This window comes from Phocoena sinus, chromosome 11 (assembly GCF_008692025.1).
Source record: "Phocoena sinus isolate mPhoSin1 chromosome 11, mPhoSin1.pri, whole genome shotgun sequence".
NCBI lineage: Eukaryota > Metazoa > Chordata > Mammalia > Artiodactyla > Phocoenidae > Phocoena > Phocoena sinus.
This window is the reverse complement of record NC_045773.1, coordinates 81,424,449-81,449,011: the sequence shown is the minus strand read 5'-3', so window position 1 is coordinate 81,449,011 and position 24,563 is coordinate 81,424,449. Positions and strand designations below refer to the sequence as shown.

The following is a 24,563-nucleotide window of genomic DNA, read 5'->3' as shown; positions in this document are numbered from 1 at the left end:
GCATCATACATTTTTATTATTACACATTTTTATTATTTTGCAAGGGTCTTCTATGCTGACACTTTATCTTCTACAGCTTATTGTAGAAGTACGACACTCATAAAACTCATCAAAGCAACAATGACCTGAATGCATTAATACTTTGTTCAAATGGAAATGTTCCCATTTTAATAACTATTAGCTTTTAATTATACAATAATCACCTAAAAGTTTCAAAAACCCCTCATTGTTGTATAAAAACTCTTTCCAAGAAAGGGTAAAAGGCATTCTGAGAATATGAAATTCTTTCATAAATAAAGGGTTAGTAGTGTATAATTTTAGGGGACAGTTCACATCAACCAACAAAATAAATTTAAATTTTCAAGAATATGCTAGTAATCAGAAGCAGAAAAACAAACATCATATGATATCACTTATCTGTGGAATAAGACGATACAAATGAACTTATTTACAAAACAGAAACAGACTCACGGACTTAGAAAACAAACTTATGGTTATCGAAGGGGAAAGAGGCGGGGAGGGATAAATTAGGAGTTTGGGATTAATGTATACACTACTATATACAAAATAGATAAGCAACAAGGACCTACTGTAGAGCACAGGAAACCTTACTCAATATTCTGTAATAACCTATACAGGAAAAGAATCTGAAAAAGAATGGATATATGTATAACTGAATCACTTTGCTGTACACCTGAGACTAACACAACACTGTGAATCAACTATACTCCAACATAAAATAAAAAATTTAAAACAGATTATGCTAATAAATATTCTCTCAAGATTCAAAAGTAAATTAAGACTTAATTATAATTGTGCATGTCATTTCTAATAATTGACACATTTTACATATATGTATTTAGAAAGAAAAAATAAATTTAAGAGGGAAAACATTAATGAGTCCACAAATGAGGGCACAGGGAGGAAATATGCTCTTTGCCATTAGTATAATCTTAGAGGTACTTCCTGTAATCCTCCCTCTTCTACTTTTCAGATGGCAATTTTTAAAAAATCAAAAAACACAGACAAAAAATGGTGAGATGATTGAATGTTAGGAGGCAGAATTGAATCTCCGTAGGTTATTCTTCCTTTGGGGTACTGCTTATTTTCCAGGGAAGGACTGTGGGTGTGCCGGGCTGGACATTACCCTTCTCGCAGGGGCCCCATGCTCCCCAAGTGCTGGATCTCAGCGCAGGGCCACCACTGCAGGAGGGGAAGAGCAAGGTGGAACCTTGGCGTTGGCTGATCTGTGTCCCATGGGGAGCTCTTCTTTGGGGACTTCCACAAATGACAGCATGTGTGCAAGCAGAGTTGCAGAGTTCTAAAGGACCCAGAAGGGGCACAGTAGAAAAGCCCTGGGCTACTGCTATCGACGGAACCTCTCTGTAGCCATAGACGGTGAAGGTCAGTAATATTTGAGTTACAATAAAATATATACGAATCCGGGCTGTTCATTCACCAAGTTTTTATTGAGCACCTACTCTGTGCCCAGCACTGCACTAGGTGCCATGGAGAATACAAGAGAAGTATAAGATACAGTGTCCGCCCTCAAGGAGCTTACAAAACTAGAGGCAGAAATCAGATGTACATGTGACTCAGGCAGCATGTGATATATACAAAGAGTACAACTACAGATAATGTAGTGGCTAAGAGACGCCCGAGATCCACAGCGGCTGGGAAGAGTCTCTTAGAGCAGGGGAGGAGTTAAAACTGGCTAAGCGGGGGGACTGGCAGAGTGCCTGGAATGGGCAAGGACAAAGGCTGCGAGGTAATCTAGCTGCAGCAGGAGCTTGTGCTCAACTGTGGGCACTAGCGGAGCCTGGACAGAGGCTGGGACTTGGGTTGGGCCCGTGGGCGATGAGGATACGCTTTGATCCCTCTCTTGATATGAAGACCTGGTGGCTTGCTGGGGACCCCTGCTGCCCTCCTCTCCTCTCCCGGCACAGCCCTGTCTTGCCCTCCCCAGCCCCTCTCCTAGGAAAATAGAAGCTGGATGTTGAGTAGAGCCAGTGACACAAGTTTCATACATACCCTGCTGCAAAAACTGATCAGGGCTTCCAAGGCAGGGGAGTTTTTGCTTGGCTGGATAGTTGCCCTGGTGCTTTCATATGAACTGACCAAGAGGAGGGTATCTGGGATTCTTTTAAAAACTCTCCTTGAGAGGACCAACCCAGAGATAATTCATTGATCACCAATCACAACTGTTACCCTAAAGCCACATCTATCTAGATCCTTCCCCTCAGACCACAGATGGCTTCAGGGAGTCCCACCTCCTGGCATTGGAAACCTCACACGCACAGCCCTGGTCTCAGAGAAGCATGGACTCCGCTCTGGACCTTGTGAAGAGATGCTTTCCACTCGCACTCCAGGCGGCTTAAACGGCCTGGGAAGCCTCAGTGGATTTTCATTCAGTTCATTTCCAACATTTTCATGTATGTTTAACTCTGCGTTGGGGTGGCAGGAGGCGTGTTTAAAGTGCCAGGGGAGGTAGGCAGCAGAGTGGATTTGGGCAAAGGAGAAGCCATGGGATTGGAAGGCAGTAAAATGGCCTTGGGTGTAATAGTCAACTGGTCTCTCCCAAGAGCAGCTGGCATGGGATGCCACACAGGACAAGAAAGTGCTGCCTCGCCTCTTACTCAACAAGGAGGGCAGAGCTGGGTCAAAGGCAGTGGGCAGGAGGGAGGGAGAAGCCCTGTGGATTTCAGGGTCAGAAGTCAGCACGGGAACCCCAGGGGGCGGGAGAGGAGCCCGAGAGCAGGATGGATGGAACAGCACTGAGTGAGGTCCCAAGGGGGCCACAGCCACAAGGAGGGAGCGGCAGCAACACGGGGTCCCTCCCCTTGCCTGCTCCAGGTGCTCCAGCCAGGCCCCTCCCCTCCCATCACAGAGCCCAGGAATCCCAGAGCAGTGAAGCATCGGTGGGTGTGGGGCTCAGGGTCTCAGCAGGAGGCGTGTTCCTGGCCACTTGAGCCACAGGAAGGGGAGCAGGCGCCGGGTGAAGGTGGCAGTGAAGGTGTAGATGAGTTCTTGCGACTCCGCGTTGGTGAAAGTCACGGTGCCCCCTTCGTAATCCAGGGCGATGCCCACCCTCCGGGGCCGCAGTGCTGGGAAGAGCTCGGCCTCGGGGCTGGTGTTGGCCCAGATGCCCGCGGACGAGAGGCGCAGCGCCCACACGCCGTCCTCCGGCCGCAGGGAGAGGTCGCCCTTCCTCTTCACCGAGTCTCTGGCCACCCCCACCATGCAGCTTTCCAGAACTTCCTCCTCCTCCGCCGCCTCCTCTTCTTCCTCTTCATCCCCCAGCGATTCCTCGTCCTCATCCGTTTCCCAGTCATCATATCCGTCCCCGTAGCCGGCCTCCTCTTCCTCCTCCTCCTCTTCCCCCTCTTCCTCCTCGTCCCCCTCCTCTTCATCCTCGGACCAGCCCTCCCTCTCCACCTCCACCTCCCAGTACACCTTGCCCCAGGTGAAGCCCTTACTGCCCAGCACCCCTGGCTCACAGTCAAACTGCTGGGGATGCAGGTATGCTCTCTGGTACAGGCCGCTGTAGGTCACGCACTTCCAGTCCTCCGACAGCTGCAGGTACCCACTGGCCGACTGTGGGTCTAGGGTGACACTCACTGCGGGGACAAAGGAAGAAGTATCGGTGTCGCCAGCGGACCAGGAGGGGACCCCCCAGTCCCACAGCAGGGCTGCCACACCGCACGATCCAAGGGGTGCGCTCCACACCTGTGGCAGCGTGAACAAGCCCCTCAGGGGTATGCGATGCGCGGCCTGACTGCAGGGCCAGAGGCAGTACAGCAGCGGGGCCTGGGGCAGAGAGTTTGCTCCGAATACAGGAGCCACATGACAGGGCAGATGAGAAGGAACTCAGTCACAGGGAAGAGGACTGGCGGCAGGACCTCTGAGGACAGAATGACCAAACATGGGCAGGAAGGGTCAGAGGCTCCAGTGGAGGGCTCTACTGCAGACGAAGGGTAGCAGAATAGTCAGAAAATGCAAGGTGGGGACTTCAGAAGTGCAGCTGGGAAACTCTCCCTGCTGTACAAGAGAACGGGCTACCTGGGGGCAGAAGGATTCTGTGGGGAGAGTATTCTTTATTTGAGGCAAATCTAGGAACAACCCTTTGGATACTCACCTGTCTTATATTCTAAGTCTCTCAGCAGCTTCCCTGGGGAGAAAAAAAGGACAGCAATGACCCTCAAGCCCAGCAAACCTATGAACCTGTTTCTCACTTGGACAGTATTAATTTCGTGACAAGGCTCCATCCCTGAGATCCCAAGAAGGGAAAAACAACCAGGAGACCTCAGAGGAATGAGGTCAGAGAATCCGAAACGAAGGAGCCAGGTACCCTCTTCTCAAAGCAGCACCCCAGCTCCTGACTCCCACCTCAAGGCCCTCCCCAACCCCTACCTTGGAATTCTCTCAGGCCCCGCTGCAGAGACAGAAGTCTATCTGAGAATTCTCCTGTCCTTTTTTTAACCACACGAGCAATGGGTTTCCCAATCCAGAACTTCTTCCGTGGATACCTGGGAAGATGACAGACAAACCTGCTACTTAGCTCTTCCCACATTTCTCTCAATCCTCATGACAATTTATGAAGAGGGGGGGAAAGGTACGATTATCCCCAGGTAATGGAAAAACAGGGCCTCAGAGGTACTAAGTGAACTGCGCAAGGCTGAGCCAAGACTTACAACCAGCAGCAGACTCAACATTCAGATCCTTTTTGTCTACCAACATGTGTTCTCACACCATCCCGTCCCGTCTCAGACAAGGACAGTGGACACCGGAGTGGGGATTATACAGAGAACTTGCTCCGGTGCAGAGCAAGTCTTCACCAGTTCTCAAGGACGTGTTCTTGCTTCCCAGGAGAGAAGGTTATCAGGATGAACCATGCGATGCGGGAACCTCTGGCCTCGTATCACACAGCCATTCATTCAGATGGATCATGGTCAAGGAACAGGGAAGGGGACAAAGGCACAGGGGAATGAGGTGCACCATGGAAAGGAAACTCTTTTACCTGTTTAAGAAGTCTCTGGTGTCCTGGAAGGGAAGAAAGTACAAGAGTCAATGTGAATCAAAGAAGACTTCACTCATATGTACCAAACACTATTAGAGACCGGGACACATCAGTGAACAAAACAAATGCGGTTCTTCCTTATGGAAATGACATTCTAGTGGCAGCAATGGATAAAACAAACAGAAAACAAACAAAATAATCACGACGACAGAGCAAATGGAGGGGCGGTAGAAGGGGTGACAGGCCAGCTTCTCTGAGGATGACACTTGTGCTGAGATCTGAAGAACGCAGTACTGGCCAGGTGAAGAGTGGGAGGAAAGCAAGGTGGGAAAGGGCTTGGCAAAGGGGGCAGGGGCCACATCATGCAGGGCTGGACAGGTATATAGCAAGGAGTTCAAATTTTGTTCTATGTTCAGTAGAAAGCCACCAAAGTGTTTCAAGTAGGGGAGTGATGTATGTGATCTGCTTTTCAAGTGGCTGAGACTGCTAAGTATCCTCCAGGATCTATTCTCCCCTTCTTCCTTTTAGTAATAGAACCTGTGGAGTAATAGCTGGGCAGAGGGCCACCCAACAGAAAACTACACTTCCCAGATCCCCTTGTAACCAGGTTTGGTCATGTGACTAAGCTCCAGCCAATGGGATGCGAAAGGAAGCAATGACTATAATTTTGGGGTCACATACTTTAAAAAAAGGAATTCCATTCTACTTCTCTTTTTCCTTGGCTCAGTTTTGGATATGATGGTGAGCCCAACTTTGACAAAACAGCTGAGGACAACGTCCCTTGAGGTTAGTGAAACAACCAGATGGAAGTAACCAGCTTTCTGGATGACCTCATGGACAGCTGCCCTGACAGCTCTAGACCCCTCATGTCTGAACTGTTTCTGGGAGGGAAATAACTTGTTTGATATAGTCGCTAGCCAAAATCCCAAGTGATCAATCACTTGGGCATCCTGTACGGAATGGATTAAGAGAGGCAACGCCAACATCAGGGGGCAGTCTGGAGGCTGTTTATGGACCTGGCAAGAGATAATGATGCCCTGACTAGGGCAGTACAGTGGAGCCAGGGAAGCAGCACATTCTAGGTACGTTTGAGACAGACTGGGCATACTGGTGAAAGATAATCAAGGACAGGCCACGGCTTACACAGGAGGGAGGATGGTGCTATCTGAGTGATAGGAGGGGGTAGAATGGGGAGGAGGTTCTTGCGAGATACTGGTTATTTCCCTTTTATAAGTCTAAATCCTCCATAATACTCTATAGTAATTTTTGCCTTCCTTTTACCCATCCCACAAATTTTCAGTGCTTCTTATGTGTCAGACACCACTCTAGAAGCCTGAGATAGAGCAGGAAAAAAAAAAAAGAGAGAGAGAGAGAGAGAGAGAGGCACACACACAAATCCCTAGCAGCGGGAAGCAGAGAGCAAAGAATCAACATAACAAATCTATTATATGATGCTATTAAGTGATAGGTGCTATAGGAAGAAGACAGTAGTGTGGAGGGGGACTGGGTAAGGGTGGGGGCAGAGTGACCTCTTTGAGAGAGTGGGATTTGGGAAACAAATGGAATCGCCAAACTGTGGCTGCTGCGGACTGTTTCAGCAAGTCTCAGGAACAACTTGGGGTTTTGCTCGAGGGGAGGCCATCCAAGAGGTCAGAGCTACACCTCGCCCCCACCATGAAGCAACTGACCAGAGACTGGTTGTGAGTTGCTGGCAAATCCTTCTACTCTGTCCCCCGAAACAAGTAAGTCCAAGCCAGCTTCAGGGAACAGGGGGACAAATCTTGAGACAGTGTATGCCAACAGCTCTGCTGGGATACGTGACATAAAAAGGCAAATAAATGGGCAGTAGGTGGGTGCGGTTAGGGAGCCAAGAGGGCATATTCTGTGACACAGAAGCTGCTAGAACAGAGACAGAATGAGGCCCATCTAAGGGCTGAAGGTTGTGAGTGGCCCAGAGAGGGTGAGACCCGGAGCACCAGTTCAGGAACCCTTCTCTCAAAGGACGCAGAATGGGAGACTGGGGAGTACCGAGGCAACCTGCAGCCCCACACACTGGGCCTCCAGAGGGACGCAACCTGCCCAAGGCTCCTGGAGGGTCTCTCACCCCCCAGACTCCTGGGGCTGTGGTGAAAGAGGCAGTCAGAGCAGAGGCTGGGGCAGGAATCACAGCAATGCTGGGTATTAAGAACCCCAAGGTTCTTCATGGGTGTGGATGGCGACCGACAGTGGAACAGGCAGAGGTACGACCTGCCACCAGACCCTGCAAGGCCTGCCCAGGGCTGAACCAGGGGGGCTTCATAATTCCCTCCAGAGAGGCTCTCCTATCCCCTAGTTCCCTTTATTGTCTTCCTGATAGTCCCAGTTCAGAGATCTTCCCTTTTCTATCGCCTTTGTCAAAAGGCCTCTGTTTCTCTGTGTCTTTTTTTTTTTTTTTCCGCACCGCATGTCTTGTGGGATTTTTAGTTCCCCAACCAGGGATCGAACCTGGGCCCTAGGCAGTGAGAGCACCAAGTCCCAACCACTGGACCACCAGGGAATTCCCTGTTTTTATCTCTCGTCCTGTTGCTTCTCTCTCTCACCTGTATTTCTCTACCAGACTTTTGGATCAGGGCCCCTATCTTAGTAGGGCCTCATCTTTACTCTCCATTGACAATCAATTAATCTCTGGTAAAATACTAATGACAGTTCAGGAGTGAGCGGTCCAGTTCCCTTGCGGCAAAAGCAAACCCAAACAAAACACACAGACAAAACCCACCAGCACCAACATTTCCTTTACTGACTTTCATCAGACACCCACCTTCTCTCCTTTCCCTCCTCCCACCTGGCCCCAGGGATGTCTTCAATCTGAGTGGTCTCAGAGGCACTGAAGGCTGGGCCTCTGCTGGCCCACAAAACTCTTCTGGGCGGACCGCGGAGAGGCTCCCCTCCAGGCAGACACGGCTGGATCTCAGCCCCCCCCAGTACCCCAGCTATGTCCCCGCTCTGTTCCACAGCAAGTACACATCCACATGGTGGCAGCGGCTGTGGGGAAAGGAAGGATGTGCGCTCCTGGAGAGGGGGGAGGGGGTGGAGAGGCAGCAAGTGACCCAGTCAGAGTCTGAGAGAAATTCTAGGGAACAGAATGACTTCTGGAGGAAAGGAAGGAATCAGAGAGACATTCTGGACAAAGTGAGAGAAAAGAAGAGCAAGAGGCCGGAGGCCTGTGAGTCAGGACACCCGAGCTGGAGCTCTGACGTGATTCCTGACCTGCCCCACGGCCTGGGACTAACTCTTCCTCTCTCTGGTCGTCAGGGACTTCATCAGCGGGGGCTCGACCAGAAGAGTTCTAAGTCCCCGCCAGTCCCGAGGCATGAGTCGGAATCCGCAATGATGGAGAGGCAGGCAGAGGCTACCTGTGCCGGCCCGTGTACCCGGCAGACTCGCCATCTCTCCCCAGCATCCCACCTCTGACTCGCCCTGCCACTGGCCAGGGACAGCACTTCCCTAGAGAAGGTCCTGGGCGGTTCCACTGCCGGCCAGCAGCCCCACCATGCAAGTGGAGGAGCTCATCACACAGGCCTTCTCCTGGCCTGCAAGGGCAGAAAGATCGAGCATGCTCCCTCCAAAGGCCGCCGAGCCCTGTTTAAGGCAGTGTGACTCCTCTGAGAGGCTTGGGGTGGAAGGAGCTGTGGTGTCATTTCAACGTGGCAGCCTTTTCTCCAATCCATGACCCTCCCTTTCTCGGGGCCAAAGCTGCCTCTTCCGGGAGGTGTTCCAGAGGCCCCCTGCCTGCTCTCTACCTTATTCTCTGAGGCTGATTCCACAGTCCCAGAGAAAACCTCTGCCTTCGAGAAGTCTCCCTTCCCCAGCTACCCATCTCCTCCAGACTCTCTGGGTTCTTGACAGAACCCGCGCTCAGCCCTCCCTCAGTGACCCCTGATCCCACAGGCTTCTTCATCTCCAGAACCATAAACAGCTTCCCCTGGACCAGTGTCTGCCAATGACTTGTTAGAAGACAGGCTCACGACGGTAGTGATGAGCATGGAGGACAGTAGCGAAAATACTAATAACCTTCTCTTCCATTTCTACAACACTTTTCAAAATTTTAAACTCTTTCATGTAGAAAATTTACTTTTGGAAGTGACAACATGCCAGTTATTTTATGCTCATGCAATCATTGCAATAAGTGGTGGGGATAAAGATTATCATCTCCATGCTTTAGATCAGAAAACTGAGGCCCTGAGAAGAAGTGACTCTCCAAAGGTCCTGTAAGTGAGTGGCAGGGCCAAGACCTGCTGTCCTAGTCTCCCGGCTCCCTGCCCCACGGAGGTCTCTCACCTGCATGAGCTCTGCAGCCGGCTGCTGTGCCTTGCCCTCCAGCTCGGAGATGACCAGCGCCAGCCGGGCAAGCTCCCCGACGCCCCTGGTCTTGTACTTCTCCCTGCCCTCTGTGAGCTCCTGCTCCAGCTTCGCCAGCTGGTCCAGCAGGCGCTGTTCCCGCTCCCTCAGGAACTGGTGGCCCTGCTCAAACTCAGCCACGATGCACTGCCTCTGGTCCTGGAGCTTCTTCTGCAGGGGTGGGAAGGGGGAGAAGGGGGTGACACCTCTGCCCCGGGGTAGAAGATCCCTCCAGGATCTGGTGTAGGGGTGCACAGGCTGGCTCTTTGCCTCTCGTGCCCCTCGCTGACCCCATTCATGAATTCTACAGTGTTTGGGCTGGAAGGGGCATTAGAGCTCTCCTGTGGCAACCTCCTTTCCTCAAAGAAGACACGGTAAGTCAGTCAGGTCAGTTCCCTCAGACACCATGGGATTGGAACCCTGACTGCCTGCCATTATCTGTTCTAGGTAAACCAGTATGCTCTGGGGCCCTTTGAGGAACGTTATGAGCAAACACATTTTCCCCTCCTGGACTCCAATCGTCGTGTGCTGCCTCTTCCAGGAAGTTTTCCTTGATTAATTTTATCCAAGCCTGACCAATCCTCTCTTCAGCATCTTCCCCATTATGTGTAAAATATCTGCGTGTACCCCATCCCTGCCACGTAGGACTATATCCTCTTCCCTCAGTGAAACTGTGGAACGTCTATGCTCAGGGACCATGTCCTTTCTCGCCCCCAAGTCTCCCTGCCGAGTCCAGGCTGGGATCTGGTCAGCATCCTCGCACACTGAGCACCTGGAGGCACTCCTTGGATTGGGCCGTCTCCTGCTTCACTCTGTCCCTCTCCCAGGGCCTAACTGCTCACCACCGGGACTGGCCCCAGCATCCCTCCACCCTCCAATGCCCACTTCCCGAACAGACGTTCCCCCAGAAAACTGGAACCTCTTATCAGTTTTTTCCCCCGATCCCATCTCTCATCAAACACACAACGCGCTGCCTGTTTCCAAACTACTGGCAACCACAGGCGCAGGACTCGCTAGACACAGCGTCTTCAGAGCTGGTCGGGCCTTGCCTAGCCCACCCCTCTCACTTCTCGTCCTGGAGCCAGCTCCCTCCTTCCAAACCCCCTGCCCCCCTCACTCTCAGGAACCATGTCTTTCTCCCTCTCTTTGAAAGGAAGAACGAAGCCAGGCCTTCCTCAGTTCCCTACACTCTGGCTCTGCTGAGCAGACACGCCCTGCAGCTGCGGTGAGTCACAGAACGAGAAGGACCTTAGCTGACATCCAGGCAACCCAGTCACTTGTGAGACGAGGAAGCAGGCCAGAGCCATAGAGCTCAGACCGGCAGGGCCTGGGCTAAAGCCCAGGCTTCCCGGCCGTCAGTCCAGTCGGGGCTCCGTCTCCCAGGGAGCCAGCTGCCTGCCTCAGAGCTTTCCCTCAACAGCCTCACTTACCAGCACAGCCAGGATATCAGCTTCTCCCTTGGCCTGAAAGCCCTGAATTTTGTCTCTGTCTCTCCTTAGGGTACTCAGGTGGTTCAGGATTTTTTCCTGTAGAAAGACAAGCAGTGGGGATGCTCTGGGCTGAGGCAGGAGGGTGGACTCGGGCTGAGTCCTCGGCCAGCGAGAAGCCTTCTGAGGGGTCTGCGCCAGGCCTCGCCTCCGGGTGGGTGCCAAGCAGAGCATCCCTCCCTGCGGGGGTGAGGAGGGCTTACCCTGTGGGGCTGGGCTGCCTTCTCCACGAGGACGGCCGAGTGGGGCCTGTGCTCCCGGGACTCCCGGCACATGACACACAGCAGCTTGCCATCGTCCTCGCAGTAGTAGTGCAGCTTCTCGTGGTGCCGCTCGCACAGCCTCGTGTCCAGCTGCTCCCGGGCCGCTTCCCCCGGCTGCCGGCCCTTGTCCACCTTCAGCCGCTCGATGTTCTCCACCAGGCTGGCCAGCTGCCACACTGGCCTGATATTCTCCTTCTTAAAAGGCTTCTTACACAGGGGGCAGACAGGGCGGCCCCCTGATGCGGGGCGGACGTCGGTGGTACAGCTGCGGCAGAAGACGTGGCCACAGTCAATGGTCACCGGGTCCCGCAGGTAATCGAGGCAGATGGAGCAGGTCACCTCCTCTTCCAGGCTCCGCAGTGGTGCCAACGCAGCCATGGTGTCCTGAGCTCAGAGGGGTCCCTGTTCACTGGTGGGGACTTCTCCTCCTTGGAGACCAGACACGGAGTCAAGAGCAGGCACAGCAGAGGGGCAGAAATGGCAGCCTTGCACAAAGCTGCCAGCCCCAGCGATCGATCAGTCAATCAATAGATACTTAGCAGCTCCTACGAGGCTCACACAGAATCAGAGCGAAAGGACCTTACCGATCCTCAAGTCCAACGCCCTCATTTTATAGATGAGGAAACTGAGGCCCAGAGAGGGTAGCTTGGTAGAAGGGAGAGCAGAGCTGCCACCAGCCCATGCCACGCTGCTGGGAAAGCACTCCTACCTCAAGACCCTTTCCTTCCATCTGTTGGGAAATGGCTCCAATATACCAATTATGATAGAACAAGGCACCAGATAACTACCTGCTGGAAAACTGTCATACCGTACAAACCTACAATGTCTATTATGTGCACAGTGCTGCCTCACTTCTGCAGTGCATGGGCTGCACAGCTGTTCATGGGGGGCCCTGACAGAGTCAAGAGACTCCTTTGTCTTCCCTGTAGATCTCAGGTGCCAAGGACTAAGCGCGCTAAGGTTCTTTACCAAGACTCAAGAAGCGTCAAGAGTCTGAGTTCTGGTCTCCTCCTTTATAGATGTTTCCTTGGGCTGTGCTGAAGTTTTGGCTTGGTTCACTTCCCCCAGAAAGCAGGTCTCTACCCAGACTCAGCCTGCCGGCAGAGCACGGCCTGACCACACCGGACTCGTTCTCAGCTGTGCCCCCCTGTGCAGCTGGCCTGGCCGCTCTACTGCTAACAAGGGCGACTGAGACCAACGTGGGAGGAAGCCTCAGGTGGCTTGCGACCGTGATGTGCTGATGAGGGCTTGGCCGTAAGAGGGAGCACAGAAGCTGAGCACAGAGAGGACTTCAGTCCTGTTTACCTCTGCAGCCCTGGCCCACTTCCTGTCTGAGGCTAGGAGCCTTAGCACACTTAAGCCAACAGCTTCCTCCTGCCCCTGACACTGTGTGACAAGATAGAACTCATTTAAGTACTCTGAGCCTCAGTTTATCCATCCGTAAAATGGCGAGAGTGATACTTACCTTCAAGGGTTTCTAAGTGGGTTGAGTAAAAGAATTATGTTGAAAATACTAAGCATAAGTGCGGTATAGAGGGGGAATCTAGGAGAGAACCCAGAACCCGCGGTTCCCAAATCCAGTGAGTGTTCAAAGCACAAGTACAGCAAGAGTGGAAATTTAAAGTGAGGATGAACCACCATAGTGACACACGAGCTCCAGAGTTAAAGCAAACGAGAGACTCGTGGGGCAAACTGGGGAACTTGCTCTGCCGCAGACCCACAGAAGGACCCATGGGAGGCAATAAGCAGTCGCTGGGAAGACAGCCAGCAGACAGGGCACGCAGGTAACTGCGAGGCTGGAATGAAGCCCTTGGAACCGCAGGCAAATCAATCCGATTACTGGCTATGTACGTGAAAGTCCATTACAGCAGAGTTCAGTGGCCTTCAAGGTCTTTCACTGTAGTGACATAAATGAGCTAGAAATAAAGCCCCAAAGAGAAAATGACACAGGAATACAAAGTCTACTTCTTGAGGATCTAATGCAGCAATATATAAGAAGTGCTTTATAAAGGGAAAGTACTGTACAAATGTAAGGGATTATCTTTCTGCTGACAATGAACTCCAACTGGAAGCTCCAATGGATTTAGAGATGTGTGACTTTAAGAGTGTGGAAAAGACCTGTACCTACAAAGCTCAAACAAAAGAATCAAGGAATTTAACTGGTAAATGAAGGTAATAAAGTTTTTAGAATGTTAATAAGGGTAGTAAAAATCCTAGGAGTTGCCTGGTCAACTCCCTGGTTTGTCTGTTGAGGAAGCGAGCCTGACCCAGCCACTTGGAGGTGTAACACAGGAAAGGGTCCTGGTGCTGGTGATTCCTATGGGTGCTGGAGCCCTTCACCAACTCACTTTGCTGAGGGGCTTGGAAGTTCAAAGGCTAAGGTTATTTGTTTCTTTTATTGTTGTAGGGTTATGGCATGTGTTTATCTTTGGGGCTGGGAATTTAATTCTGTTGCAAATGACCAGATGAATAAAAGGACTATGAAGAGCTCAGCTACAGCTCCCCATCCACACAAAACCTGACACAATCAGGCACCCTCATCACTTGGAGCAGGAGTTCTTAACCCAGGCTCCATGCTGGACTTCCACAGATCTTTAAACCCCCAACACGGTATGAAAATGGTTACTAATGTACTAGATGAAAAACCTGTCCAGGGATTACAGAAGAATGCTGGTAAGTAAGTGTAGGAGGGATGATAGAACTAGAAAAACACCATCTTGCAAGCTCCATTGTATAAGACAAGGATCATCATCAGATACTAAAACCACAAGGTACTAGGGGACAGGACAGTCCCATGGTGCCAAGTACCGCCCAGTGGGTACTCCCTAATGTACCTTGATAAGGGAGAGATCTGGTGATGGCCTTAGTCAGTGACCAAATCCAGCATCGCTAAGAGAGGGACAGGTGTTTCTGGCATATGGTTCCCAATGTGGCGCCATATGAATTGCACAATGTCACCTTTGAAGTAGTCGTGCCAAAAATGTTTGAGGTGGGACTTCCCCGGTGGTGCAGTGGTTAAGAATCTGCCTGCCAGTGCAGGGGACACAGGTTCGATTCCTGGTCCGGGAAGATCCCACATGCCGCGGAGCAACAAAGTCCATGCGCCACAACTACTGAGCCTGTGCGCCACAACTACTGAAGCCTGTGCACCCCAGAGCCTGCGCACTGCAACTACTGAGCCCACGTGCCACAACTACTGATGCCTAGAGCCCGTGCTCTGCAACGAGAAGCCACCACAATGAGAAGCCCGCGCACTGCAACGAACAGTAGCCCCTGCTCACCGCAACTAGAGAAAGCCCATGTGTAGCAACGAAGACCCAACGCAGCCAAAAATAAAAAATAAAAAAAAGTTTGATGTGAATGAATCCAATCACCTCTTTCAACCTACCTTCCAGTTTACAGAAAATATGAGGGTTAGAAGAATGAGTTAAAGCCCATCATCAGGAGACAGATAAATCCAGAATAGGAGACATTCCACAAGACAACTGGCCTGGACTTTTAAAAAGTCAGTCATGAAAAATAAAACAGGGTTGTTCTTGAGTTAAAAAGACTAAAGAGAAATAACAATCAAACGCAAATACTTTGATTGGATCCTGGTTTTTTAAAAAAAGCTATTAAAAACAGTTTGGGGACAATTAGAGGAAATTTGACAAAAGACTAGGTATTGCATCATATTAAGAAATTATTATTGATTTTTTAATAGCATTTATTGAAGTTATGCATGTATGTACATATTTTCAGGCAACACATGCTGCAGTATTTAGGACTGTATGACTACAACGTACTTTTAAATGGTTCAACAAAACAAAATAAAAAGTCAGAAAATCTCCAATAGAGAGATGATCGTGCCCAACACTTGTAGAAGCTCAATACATAGGTGCTGAACAAATGAATGGATTCAGAGGAAGGAAGGCAATGTTAATTGCATATGCATTTGTTTGAGAGGCTGCTGAAACTAACAAATGGAACACAGTACAGTTCTATGTTCAATCCCATTGCTTGGTTATATAGGCTCCATCCTGAATATATAACAAATATTGAAGATGGCTTACTCTGGCATTGCTGACTATGTATAAGACTCGAGGTGTAAATCTGTGGGTTGAAACCAGGTTCAAGTCAGGGCTCTAACCCAATAGCCCAGCGACTAACAACTTCTTGGTGACAGCATTTCTGTAGGACCCACCTTACCGGCCATTTACACATCTTATGTTATTTAATGCTCAGGATACTTTTCTGAGGAAACTGAGGCTCAGGGAGGGAAGCAACTTGCCCAAGAGCACGTGGCTAGGAAGCAGTGTCTGGTGCCGATGCCTCAGCCCAATCCATTACACTCTCTTCTCTGCCCAGGCAAACTGTAAAGCAGGGCCTAATACCAGCTCCTTTGTCAGGAAGCTCGGATGAGGTCATCTCAATGGAAGGGCTTTGTAAACTGGAGAGTGCTGACAAAAGTAAAGGGGCATGTATTACTGCTGACGCTGAGCGAAAGCACCCTTGCCTTAGATTCGACAGGCAGCATGGCTCCTGTATGAGACGCGGGCGGACCTGGGCTCACGCCGCACAGCCAACCCTTTCGAGCCAACGCAAGACTGACCCTCTCCAAAACCCCTCCCCAACTTACCACGCTCCCCTGTGATTCCGCCTTTTCTATCATTTGTGCCTTTAGCACATTCTGATGATCTCGACAGGTTTTCACCATAAGGGGTAAAACTACCACACTCCTCTCCATTCCTGGCTCTCGGGTGGACAGAAACCATAGAAAGCCAGAGCCAGAAAGTCTTCACAATGACATGGTCCACGCTACGTCCTTTACCCAAATGAGAATTCTGAAACCTGAGCAAGTCGTTTCATGGATTACCTTCTACCAGAAGCCACTCACCCCCGCTCTGGGGTGGACAGGTCTTCTGTCCTTTCAGTAAACCAGAAGCTGGTTTCAATTCCACAGAACCAGGCAGAACTGGAGACACTCCCGACCTTTTCGAGTCCCCCTTGCCCCACCATCCACCTGTCCCCTACAGCTCTCCGCATCTCCTAAATACCTACTCTACACATGTCAACAGACTGGCTGAGGTGACACCACATAATTTCTGGCACACATTTCAGGATGTAGATGCCATGCACAAGTGTTGGCTGCAAGAACCACTGTGAGTTGTAAAAACTAGCTGAGGTTTCTCTTCATGGTTAGAATTCTGGTAGGTAGACTTTATCAAGTTATGGAAAGAAACTTCTATTCCTACTATTTAGAGAATTCTATATATATATTATACATACGTGTATATATATATATATATATAACTTGATACATGATTTTTTCTTCTTTATATAGTCACGTGTTTTTTTCTTTAACTCATTAATGTGATAAATTGTGTTAAAATATTTTCTGATAAGTCATCTTTATTTAGGAATAAACCCTACTTGATTATGATGTATTATGTGTAATTTTAATAAACAGTTTGATTCAGGTTAAAAAAAAAAAAAAAAACAAAACTAGCTGAGGGAAGCATCGCCACGAATGCCCACACCTTGTAAGGGGCAGGTACTTACACTCCTCACCCATCCCAGAGGGAGAGGATCTAACTCAAGACCCCTGTTTCTTAACAGCTGCCAACTTCTACCCTAGCAGGTTCTAAACCTTCCCTCAACTTCCCATGGCTTTTGATGTCCCACACCTTCGTCCCTCCTTCCTGTTGCCTTGGGCTCCTACATGCCACAGCAAGGGACCCTAGAAGACAAGAATCCCAGATGTGGACTCCAAGGCCCAGGAAGGTGAATGGAGGGGGCTGGATTTGCACCCTGGTCTCCAGGCTGCTTCTCAAGTCCATGCATGTGGCTCCAGACAAGAGCCCCTTCTTCCTTGTGATCCTTAAGTGCTTAGCCTGGGGCTCCGTGCCCTGTGGGAAGGCCATTTAAGGGCTCTTGGGGCTCCAGATTGAGCCTCATTTCTTAATCTGAAATAACCAAATTCTCTTAGAAGTAAACTTCTGTGAGACACCTCAAACAAAGCAGGAAAGGACAAAATTCAGGGCAAAAAGCAAGTGATCTGGATCTGGACACTAGAAGGAGTGGCCATGCCCCTGTTGCCGACACCTGGACTCCCAATATCTTTACAGGTCTGGCTGTGGGCTGGGCACCAGGCAATCTCAGGGGATGCCAGTTTGGTGGGCGGTGCATTGCTGAGGTCACACGTGGGTTACTTTTCCCCCACAGGTCAAGCATCACTGGTGCTCTGAGGCACAGTGCAGGCCACGCACACCCCCAGGGCCAGGCCAAGACGACATGCTCTGAACAGTGGAAATCCCCACAGGGCCCAGGGTGGGGCATGGAAGCAGCAGCCACTGGGAGTTGGATGGGACATGGCTTTGAAGTGCTGCTGAGGCTTTTAAGCAGGAGGGTGTCAAAATTCATTCAACAGGTAATAGGTATTTACTAAGCGCCAGGCACTGAGGATACAACAGAGAACAAAAATGGGAAAGTTCCTACCCTCCCAGAGCTTACATCTAGTGACATAACTGAGTGGTCCTTTGGAAGTTGCAATCAGAGCTAACTGCGGGGATTATACAATCCTCAAGGCTTTCCTGATTTACTTAAACCTCCTCTCTTCATTGCCTAGTGTTCCAGGCACCGCAGCCTTCCTTTCGTCCCTCAAACATACCCTGCCACGTGTTAAAACACAGGTTCGCTCATGTAACCACCCTGGTTAATTCCCAGGCTCCAGGGATAAAGTGAAAACTCCTTCCCACACTCTGTGAGGCCGCTGATAATCTAGGCCCAGGCCTTGTCTCCAGGCTCATTTCCTGCCATTGCCCACTTCAAACTCGACCCCACAGACAAACCAAACCCCTCTCTAAGCCTCCAAAAGTGCCATGCTCTTTCCTGCCTGAACCCTTTGAAAATAGTGTTCCCTCTGAATAGAACACCATTCCTTTCCTTCTTAGTAGACTCCTTTTCCAGCTTGAAGTCTCAGCTGAAAGCCACCTCCTCTTTCCTGACCTGTCACACTGAGGCTACATGCTCTCTCCCTTATACAGCCCCCCAGCACGCCACACTGCACTGGATACTTCTATGCAATCGTTGAGTCCCTACTTATTATTATAATTACTTATTTAACACCAGCTTTTCCCACTGCATTGGACAGAGACTGTGTCCGCCTTATCCCCAGAATCTAGCACAATGCCTGACAGAGGAAACATGAAAAACTGGCTGAGGAAGTGAATAAAGCACAGGCACAGAGCGTCTGATGCCCACAAAATGCTTCCTAAGTATCTGCTGAACGAGTGCAAGAAATCTCAGCCACTTGTCCTTGCCCTCCAGCAAGATGAGAAAGTACTAGACAGAAGTGATTTCTTCAGATTCCCTGCAGAACAGTGGGCTGCAATCACCAGCACACCCCCAGTCATGGTATCCAAGGTTTGGCTCCAGGAACGTACAGAAACCAGGAGAGAAGAAAAAGCTGTGTCCCGGGAAATGGCTGTGATTATAATGGTGATAATTGCTCCTTCCCTCTTCTTTCGTTTTACACTAGGTATGCATCCTTGAACAAAACAGTTTATTTTTCCTGGTTTTGAGCATTTCAAATGAATGGAATCATATTGCATTTGGGGGGTGGGGCGGGTCGGGGGGAGACTATCTACGTCAAGTGTGTGAGGTTCACTCACACGATTATGAGCCGATTTTGTTCATTTTCATTGCTTTATGACTGTATAATTTTACTTCTAATGTAGCCAATTTTGTTTTTTGGCCACGCCATGCGGCTTGCAGGATCTTAGTTCCCCAACCAGGGATCGAACTCTGGCCCTCGGCAGTGGAAGTGCTGAGTCCTCACCACTGGACCGCCAGGGAACCCCTGATGTAGTCTACTTCTTATGGCCCCTGAGTTGTTTCCAGTTTGGGACAATTACAAACACTGCTCTGTGAACATTTCTGCTCACATGCCCTAGTACACCCAGGCAAGCAGGATGCATCCCCAACTTACCTACATCAGGCCAAACTGTTTCCAAACTGTTGTACCACCGCGTGTCCCCACTAGCAGGCTCCGAGTGCCCATGTTGCTCCAGCCTCACCAATACCTGATATTCTCATCTTTTAAATTTCTGCTATGGTGACTATAGGTAATAATACTGAATTGCATATTTGAAAGTAGCTAGGAGAGTAGATCTTAAAAGCTCTTAACACAAGAAGAAAAAACTTTGTAACTATACATGGTGACAGATGTTAACAGGACTATTGTGATCATTTTGCAATATATACAAATATCAAATCATTATGTTGTACACCTGAAGCTAATGTAATGTTATATGTCGATTATACCTCAATTTAAAAAAAAAATTAAATACGTAATAGATGCTTCACACTCTAAAAAAAAAAAAATTGCCAATCTGGTGAACGGGAAATAGAATCCCATTGTGTGTATGTATGTTTAATGCTTTAAACAAATAATAAAAAGAAACAGCATGAAGAAAGGCCCAGTAACAGGCCAGGGAATCAGCCCTAAAGCAGCAGATCAGATTGTCCCTTGATCCAACTAGTAAGTGCTGTAAATGTTTATCTTTTGCAGGAAGGGGTCCACCAGCTTCCATTCTTCCTTCCTCTGCTAACTTTACCCAGTTCCTTTCTGGGGATCATGTGCTTGGGGCAGCGCTCTCCCCCCAGCTCAAAGGTGGAACAAGAGAAAGAGTCGTAAGCCCCCCTGGCCACAGTGCTTGCTTCAGGGTTGAGAACATGACTCAACTGCAGCCAGTCACAAGGAGGCCTAGTTGAGTCACGGGGGAAAAAAGATTCTTGAGAACTTTTTCTCTAGAACTTGCAAGAAGTGAGGTCAAACGGTTTGGAGCTGCTAGAGCGGCTAGCCAGAGGGTTAGCCTGTTTGAGAATGAAGCCAACCCAGGGATGAAGTGAAAGAAACCAGGTCCTGATGGCATCGGGTGAAACCAGTATGGAGCTGTGCCTGAAGCTAGCCTAACCTTGAACTTTTCTGTCACTGGAGGCAATAAATGCCCTTTCTGCCCAGCCAGCTTGGACTTGTCTATCATCTGCCCTCCCCCATCCCCACCCCAAATTCCTGCCAGATACAGCAGAGGAAGTTATTGATGGTTACTAGGCTGAAATATACAAAGAGCCCATGCAGAAAAATCAGCCTCTTCATCTAGACAAAGCATTGGGCAAAGGTAGATACTAAGTGGCAATTCTGTTCTCTCTGGGCCCCACAGGTAGAATATAACCTGCCAGGACATAACAGATCTCCAACCTGCTCCATTGTGAGTGAGGAGCAGGCAGACCTTCTTCCACCCCAGCTGTCATTCTAACCAAAGCCTAAAGTGAAGAGTCCTGGGTTAGGATGAAAACCCGGATTATCACCCAGCCTCAGCTACTCTGCTGTGCAGCCCAGGGCTAGATTCTTGACCTTTCTGGGTCTCAATATCACCATGAAGTAATAGGGGTAATAGGAGGTAACATCCAGGCATTTCACAGGACAAATTGAAATAAAGGTTTGGCAAGCATACCAGAATATTTACTGCGCAACATAAAGTCACTGCTGTGATCAAGAGCCACCAAAGCAGAATAACCATAGATATCTTTGGATCAGGCATCCCAGTTTTATTGTTTTGTTTGTTTGTTTTGACAGTTGGTTATCTGGCAGGAAAAAAACAGTTTATCAAATTTAGTTTCTTCAAGATCATGAATGGAGTCAGTGAACTCAAAATCTATGGGTTAGTGAGATGGAGACAGTCTAACCATTCATTCCCCAGAGGAAGGAGGGCCCTAAACCACCAGCTAGGAAGTTACTACTTTAATCAAATTTGAGACACCCATGTCATTACATGTTTGCATCTCTGAAATGTGATAAATGGCATGCCATAATTTAGCTGGCAAGATATATTTTCTATGTGGAAATAAAATAATTGATGACATCTTAGATGTGGTGAAATGTAGCATATCTCGTACAAAGTGCTGCCAGGGTCCTCTAACACATGGAACTCATCCTGTCACCCTCCTGCTTCAAAGCTCCTGAGGTCAAAGCTGCACAGCAGGGCACACAGGCCCCCTATAATCTGCCCCCCACTTACCCATCCAGCCTTGAATCCTAACGCTAGAGACACTGAACTGGAAAGACAGCCCCTTCTTCACCGTCCCCTCTCCCCACCCCTTGCTCTTGTACATGAGCTTCTCAGTCCCAGCTCAACCTTGAAAGCCTGAATCAGATATGCTCCCTTATCTGTGAGGTCCTTCCTGTGCCCATCCCACCTCTGAGCTGAATGAATTCCCTCCCTCGGGTAGCTCCTGCAGATACTACATTTCTATTATAGCACTATCATACCACTTCCTAATTGATATTTTTACCCATCTTTCTTCCAATCAGGATGTGAACCCAAGGGTCACGTCTCACTGATCTTTTCGTATATCCAGTATCGGGCACAAAGTCTGTAAATGTTTGTGAGGCTAAATGTTATCCCATGATTCCAGAGCCCCATATCTTCTTCATTCTCCCCCTCACCACACTCCCCTTCCCACTTTGCAATCTCGCTTCAGCAGGAGGCTCCAAGGGCTCCCCTCAGATTAGACATTCTTGGCCACAAACATTACCCAGATCTCCTCCCTCTGCACATACAGTTTGGGGGGAAAGGTCACTGCATTTTACCAAGTTGGCAAGTTTTAATTCATCCTGGATGCCAGCCAAATTAAGCCTTTGTTTTCCAAAACCAATTTCTTCCCATTCTCCATGTCGTCTCCTATTCTGATCCTGGGGGGTATAAGTCTGAAGTCACCCCAAGAAGCCTCAATTCCAACTACGGGCTCTCCTCTGCAGCTCGCAGTGTCTTCTGCAGTGGTCACCCGAGTCTGAGCCCAGCCTATCACTCCCTTTGGGGGAAGTGACATCTAAGAAGTCACCTACTGCCCCTGGGCCTCAGTTTCCTTACTGCTTTACAAGGTAAGAATAACATCTTGTCAAGTTCGCCAGGCTGTTTTGAACTTCAATCGAGGTCACATAAGTGAAAGTGTTTTCAACAGCAAAAAACTCTATAAAAATACATGCTAGAAAAGAGCACAGGAGCCAACTTAAAAGAACTCGCAAAGGCTAAAGTTGTAACAAAACAAAGTAGTACTGAATTATAACCCTAAGTATAAAATAAATATCCATGAGTCCACACTGATACAAATAAATGATTGAATAAGTGATTAAATAAGGCAAAAGAGACAAATCTCCCACACAGAAGAATTCCAGATAATATACGTATGGAGTTGCCCTTAAGGAGGCAGAAGATAATCCCATTCCTTAGGTCAGGGCTGCACACAGTTTGACTACTTTCCAAAGAGTACAGTATGGAAGGGGGTGGGGGTGGGGCTCGGGGCAGGGAGGGGAGGAAGAGTAACTTTACAGTGGAGAAGCCTGACTTCTCAGCCAGGTAATCAAGATCAGCATCAAGTTATAAAGCATGTTCCCTTGATGTGAAGTGATGAAAACGGCAATCTACCTCTGTGGTTTTCCTCCCAATAACCCATAAGCCCAGACTCAGGAGAAAAACAACAGACAAATTCCAGTAGAGGGGCATCCTATAATACACATGGGGGGTATTCCTCAAAACTCTCAAGATCATCAAAAACAAAGTCTGAGGGGCTTCCCTGGTGGCGCAGTGGTTGAGAGTCCGCCTGCTGATGCAGGGGACACGGGTTCGTGCCACGGTCCGGGAAGATCCCACATGCCGCGGAGCGGCTGGGCCCGTGAGCCACGGTCGCTGGGCCTGCACGTCCGGAGCCTGTGCTCCGCAACGGGAGAGGCCACAGCAGTGAGAGGCCCGCGTACCACAAAAAAAACAAAACAAAGCAAAACAAAAAACAAAGTCTGACAAACTGCCTCAGCCACGCGGAGCATAATGAGAGCTAACTGGAATATGGTAACCTGGGTGGGATAATGAAACAGAAAAACTACTTAGGTAAAAACTAAGGAAATCTGAATACATTATGGATGCAGGCCAATAATAATGTATCGATACAAGTTCATTAATTGTTAACAAATGTTCCATATTAATATAAGGTGTTAATAAATAAATGGGGACAAGGTTTGGGGTATATGGAACTCTGTACTAGCTTCACGATTTTTCTATAAATCTAAAACTGTTCTAAAAAATAGTCTTTTTTCAAAAATACGGAATTGCAGTTTGAGGAATATACAAAATAAAGTCTATTTTTTAAAAAAGCTGATTCTTTTAAGCTTGGGGGGTGAGTAACTCTAGGGATTGACTTTTAGCCCAGGCACGGTTCCTGACACTGATATTTGTTGCATGCACGAACAAATATCATTCTCTGGAAGTGCACACAAAGCGGCGTGGTGTCAAAATCTGGAATGTACTGGGAATTTGGAAGTGTTTGCCTCTCATAAGCTCCACAAAGGCAAATTTACACACTTTTCTAAGGCCATACAGGGTGAAAAGCAGCAGGGAAAATGCTGATGTGCTAATGGGCTGGAGGAGGAAGTGAATGCACAGCTCCAAGTATACGTGGCTAAACCGGTTTATTCTGACCAATTAAAAAACAAAAAACAACAACAAAACACCATGGCTCTGGTCCTGGAGCCTGAATGGCACTCTACGCGGCTCCAATCGACGAGACCGTCATCTGGGCCCCGCTTACTTCTGGCTCTGGAGACAAGAATGGATGGGTGCCTGAGCTGGACATGGGAAAGCGAGGAAGACCCAAGAGGAGGGAGCGAATGGTGGCCCAAGCAAGCAGGAGGATTAGGCCGGGAGGGAGGACGCCGCGAACTTCACCCTTCTCCCAAGCCGGCCTGGCGGCCCGGCCTCGTTCCGCTCGCGCGGCCGCGTTCGGTTGCCCGGACCCCGGGGCGCGTGTGTGACTGCTGCTTTGCTGCATTTCTCACCGGGCGCCCCTTACTCACCGGTCCCCAGCTCCGAGCCGCAAATCCCGGGCTGGTGTCGCTTCTTTCCCGCGACGGTCAGTTCCGGGTCGCTCTCCTCCGCCAGCACCCAGCGCGACGGCGCGTCCCCGCCCGGTAATCTCCGGGTTCTTTGGAGCCCTCCACCGAGATTTCCCCCGGACCAGCGCCCGGATTGGTCCCTGCCGAACGCCGCCTCCCAATGGGAGCCTTAGTTCCCTCTTCGTCACTGATCACTGGGCAAATCCCTGGGCCGCAGCGGTGGGTGGGGCAGCAGGGGCTGAGAAAGGGAAACAAATCTTGCGGAGCTGAGGCTTAGCGGCTGCCGCAGCCGGAGTTTGGTGCGTGGTGCGTACTCCCGCTCTACGGGGTGGAAGGGAGTCGAATTTTGAGGCCTAATGAGACATCTCCGTAGGATTCTGGGACCCCAGAATCCCTCCTTTCCCAATTCCCGCCGCGGTCTGGACGAGGGTCGGAGGGCACTAGGCGGCGAAGCGAGTTTGCCAGGTGCTCAACATTAAATATGACTCTGC

General features: G+C 49.6%; 1 protein-coding gene across 2 annotated transcripts; it reads right to left on the bottom strand.

Moving 5' to 3' along the window:
• Positions 1 to 1,445: 1,445 nt before the first annotated feature.
• On the bottom strand, positions 1,446 to 24,171 carry TRIM26 (tripartite motif containing 26). 2 transcript variants are annotated; one of them, XM_032648809.1, is made up of 8 exons: positions 24,034 to 24,171; positions 11,085 to 11,572; positions 10,825 to 10,920; positions 9,335 to 9,565; positions 5,018 to 5,040; positions 4,411 to 4,526; positions 4,136 to 4,168; positions 1,446 to 3,617 (listed from the first exon to the last, which is right to left on the bottom strand). In XM_032648809.1, exons 2-8 carry the CDS (start codon positions 11,520 to 11,522, stop codon positions 2,932 to 2,934), a joined length of 1,623 nt encoding a protein of 540 aa, XP_032504700.1. In that variant the 5' UTR covers positions 11,523 to 11,572; positions 24,034 to 24,171; the 3' UTR covers positions 1,446 to 2,931. The 2 variants fall into 2 exon arrangements, with proteins under 2 accessions (XP_032504700.1, XP_032504702.1); XM_032648811.1 differs by lacking the exon at positions 10,825 to 10,920.
• Positions 24,172 to 24,563: the final 392 nt, after the last annotated feature.

What these genes read in the sequence shown, in the direction of transcription:
- TRIM26 (XM_032648809.1), bottom strand. Translation starts at nt 11,522, where the DNA reads ATGGCTGCGTTGGCACCACTGCGGAGCCTGGAAGAGGAGGTGACCTGC. An exon ending in AGGCAGCCCAGCCCCACAGG is followed by an intron (nt 10,921 to 11,084) that starts GTAAGCCCTCCT and finishes GTCTTTCTACAG; the next exon opens with GAAAAAATCCTGAACCACCT. An exon ending in CGGCTGCAGAGCTCATGCAG is followed by an intron (nt 5,041 to 9,334) that starts GTGAGAGACCTC and finishes CTTCCCTTCCAG; the next exon opens with GACACCAGAGACTTCTTAAA.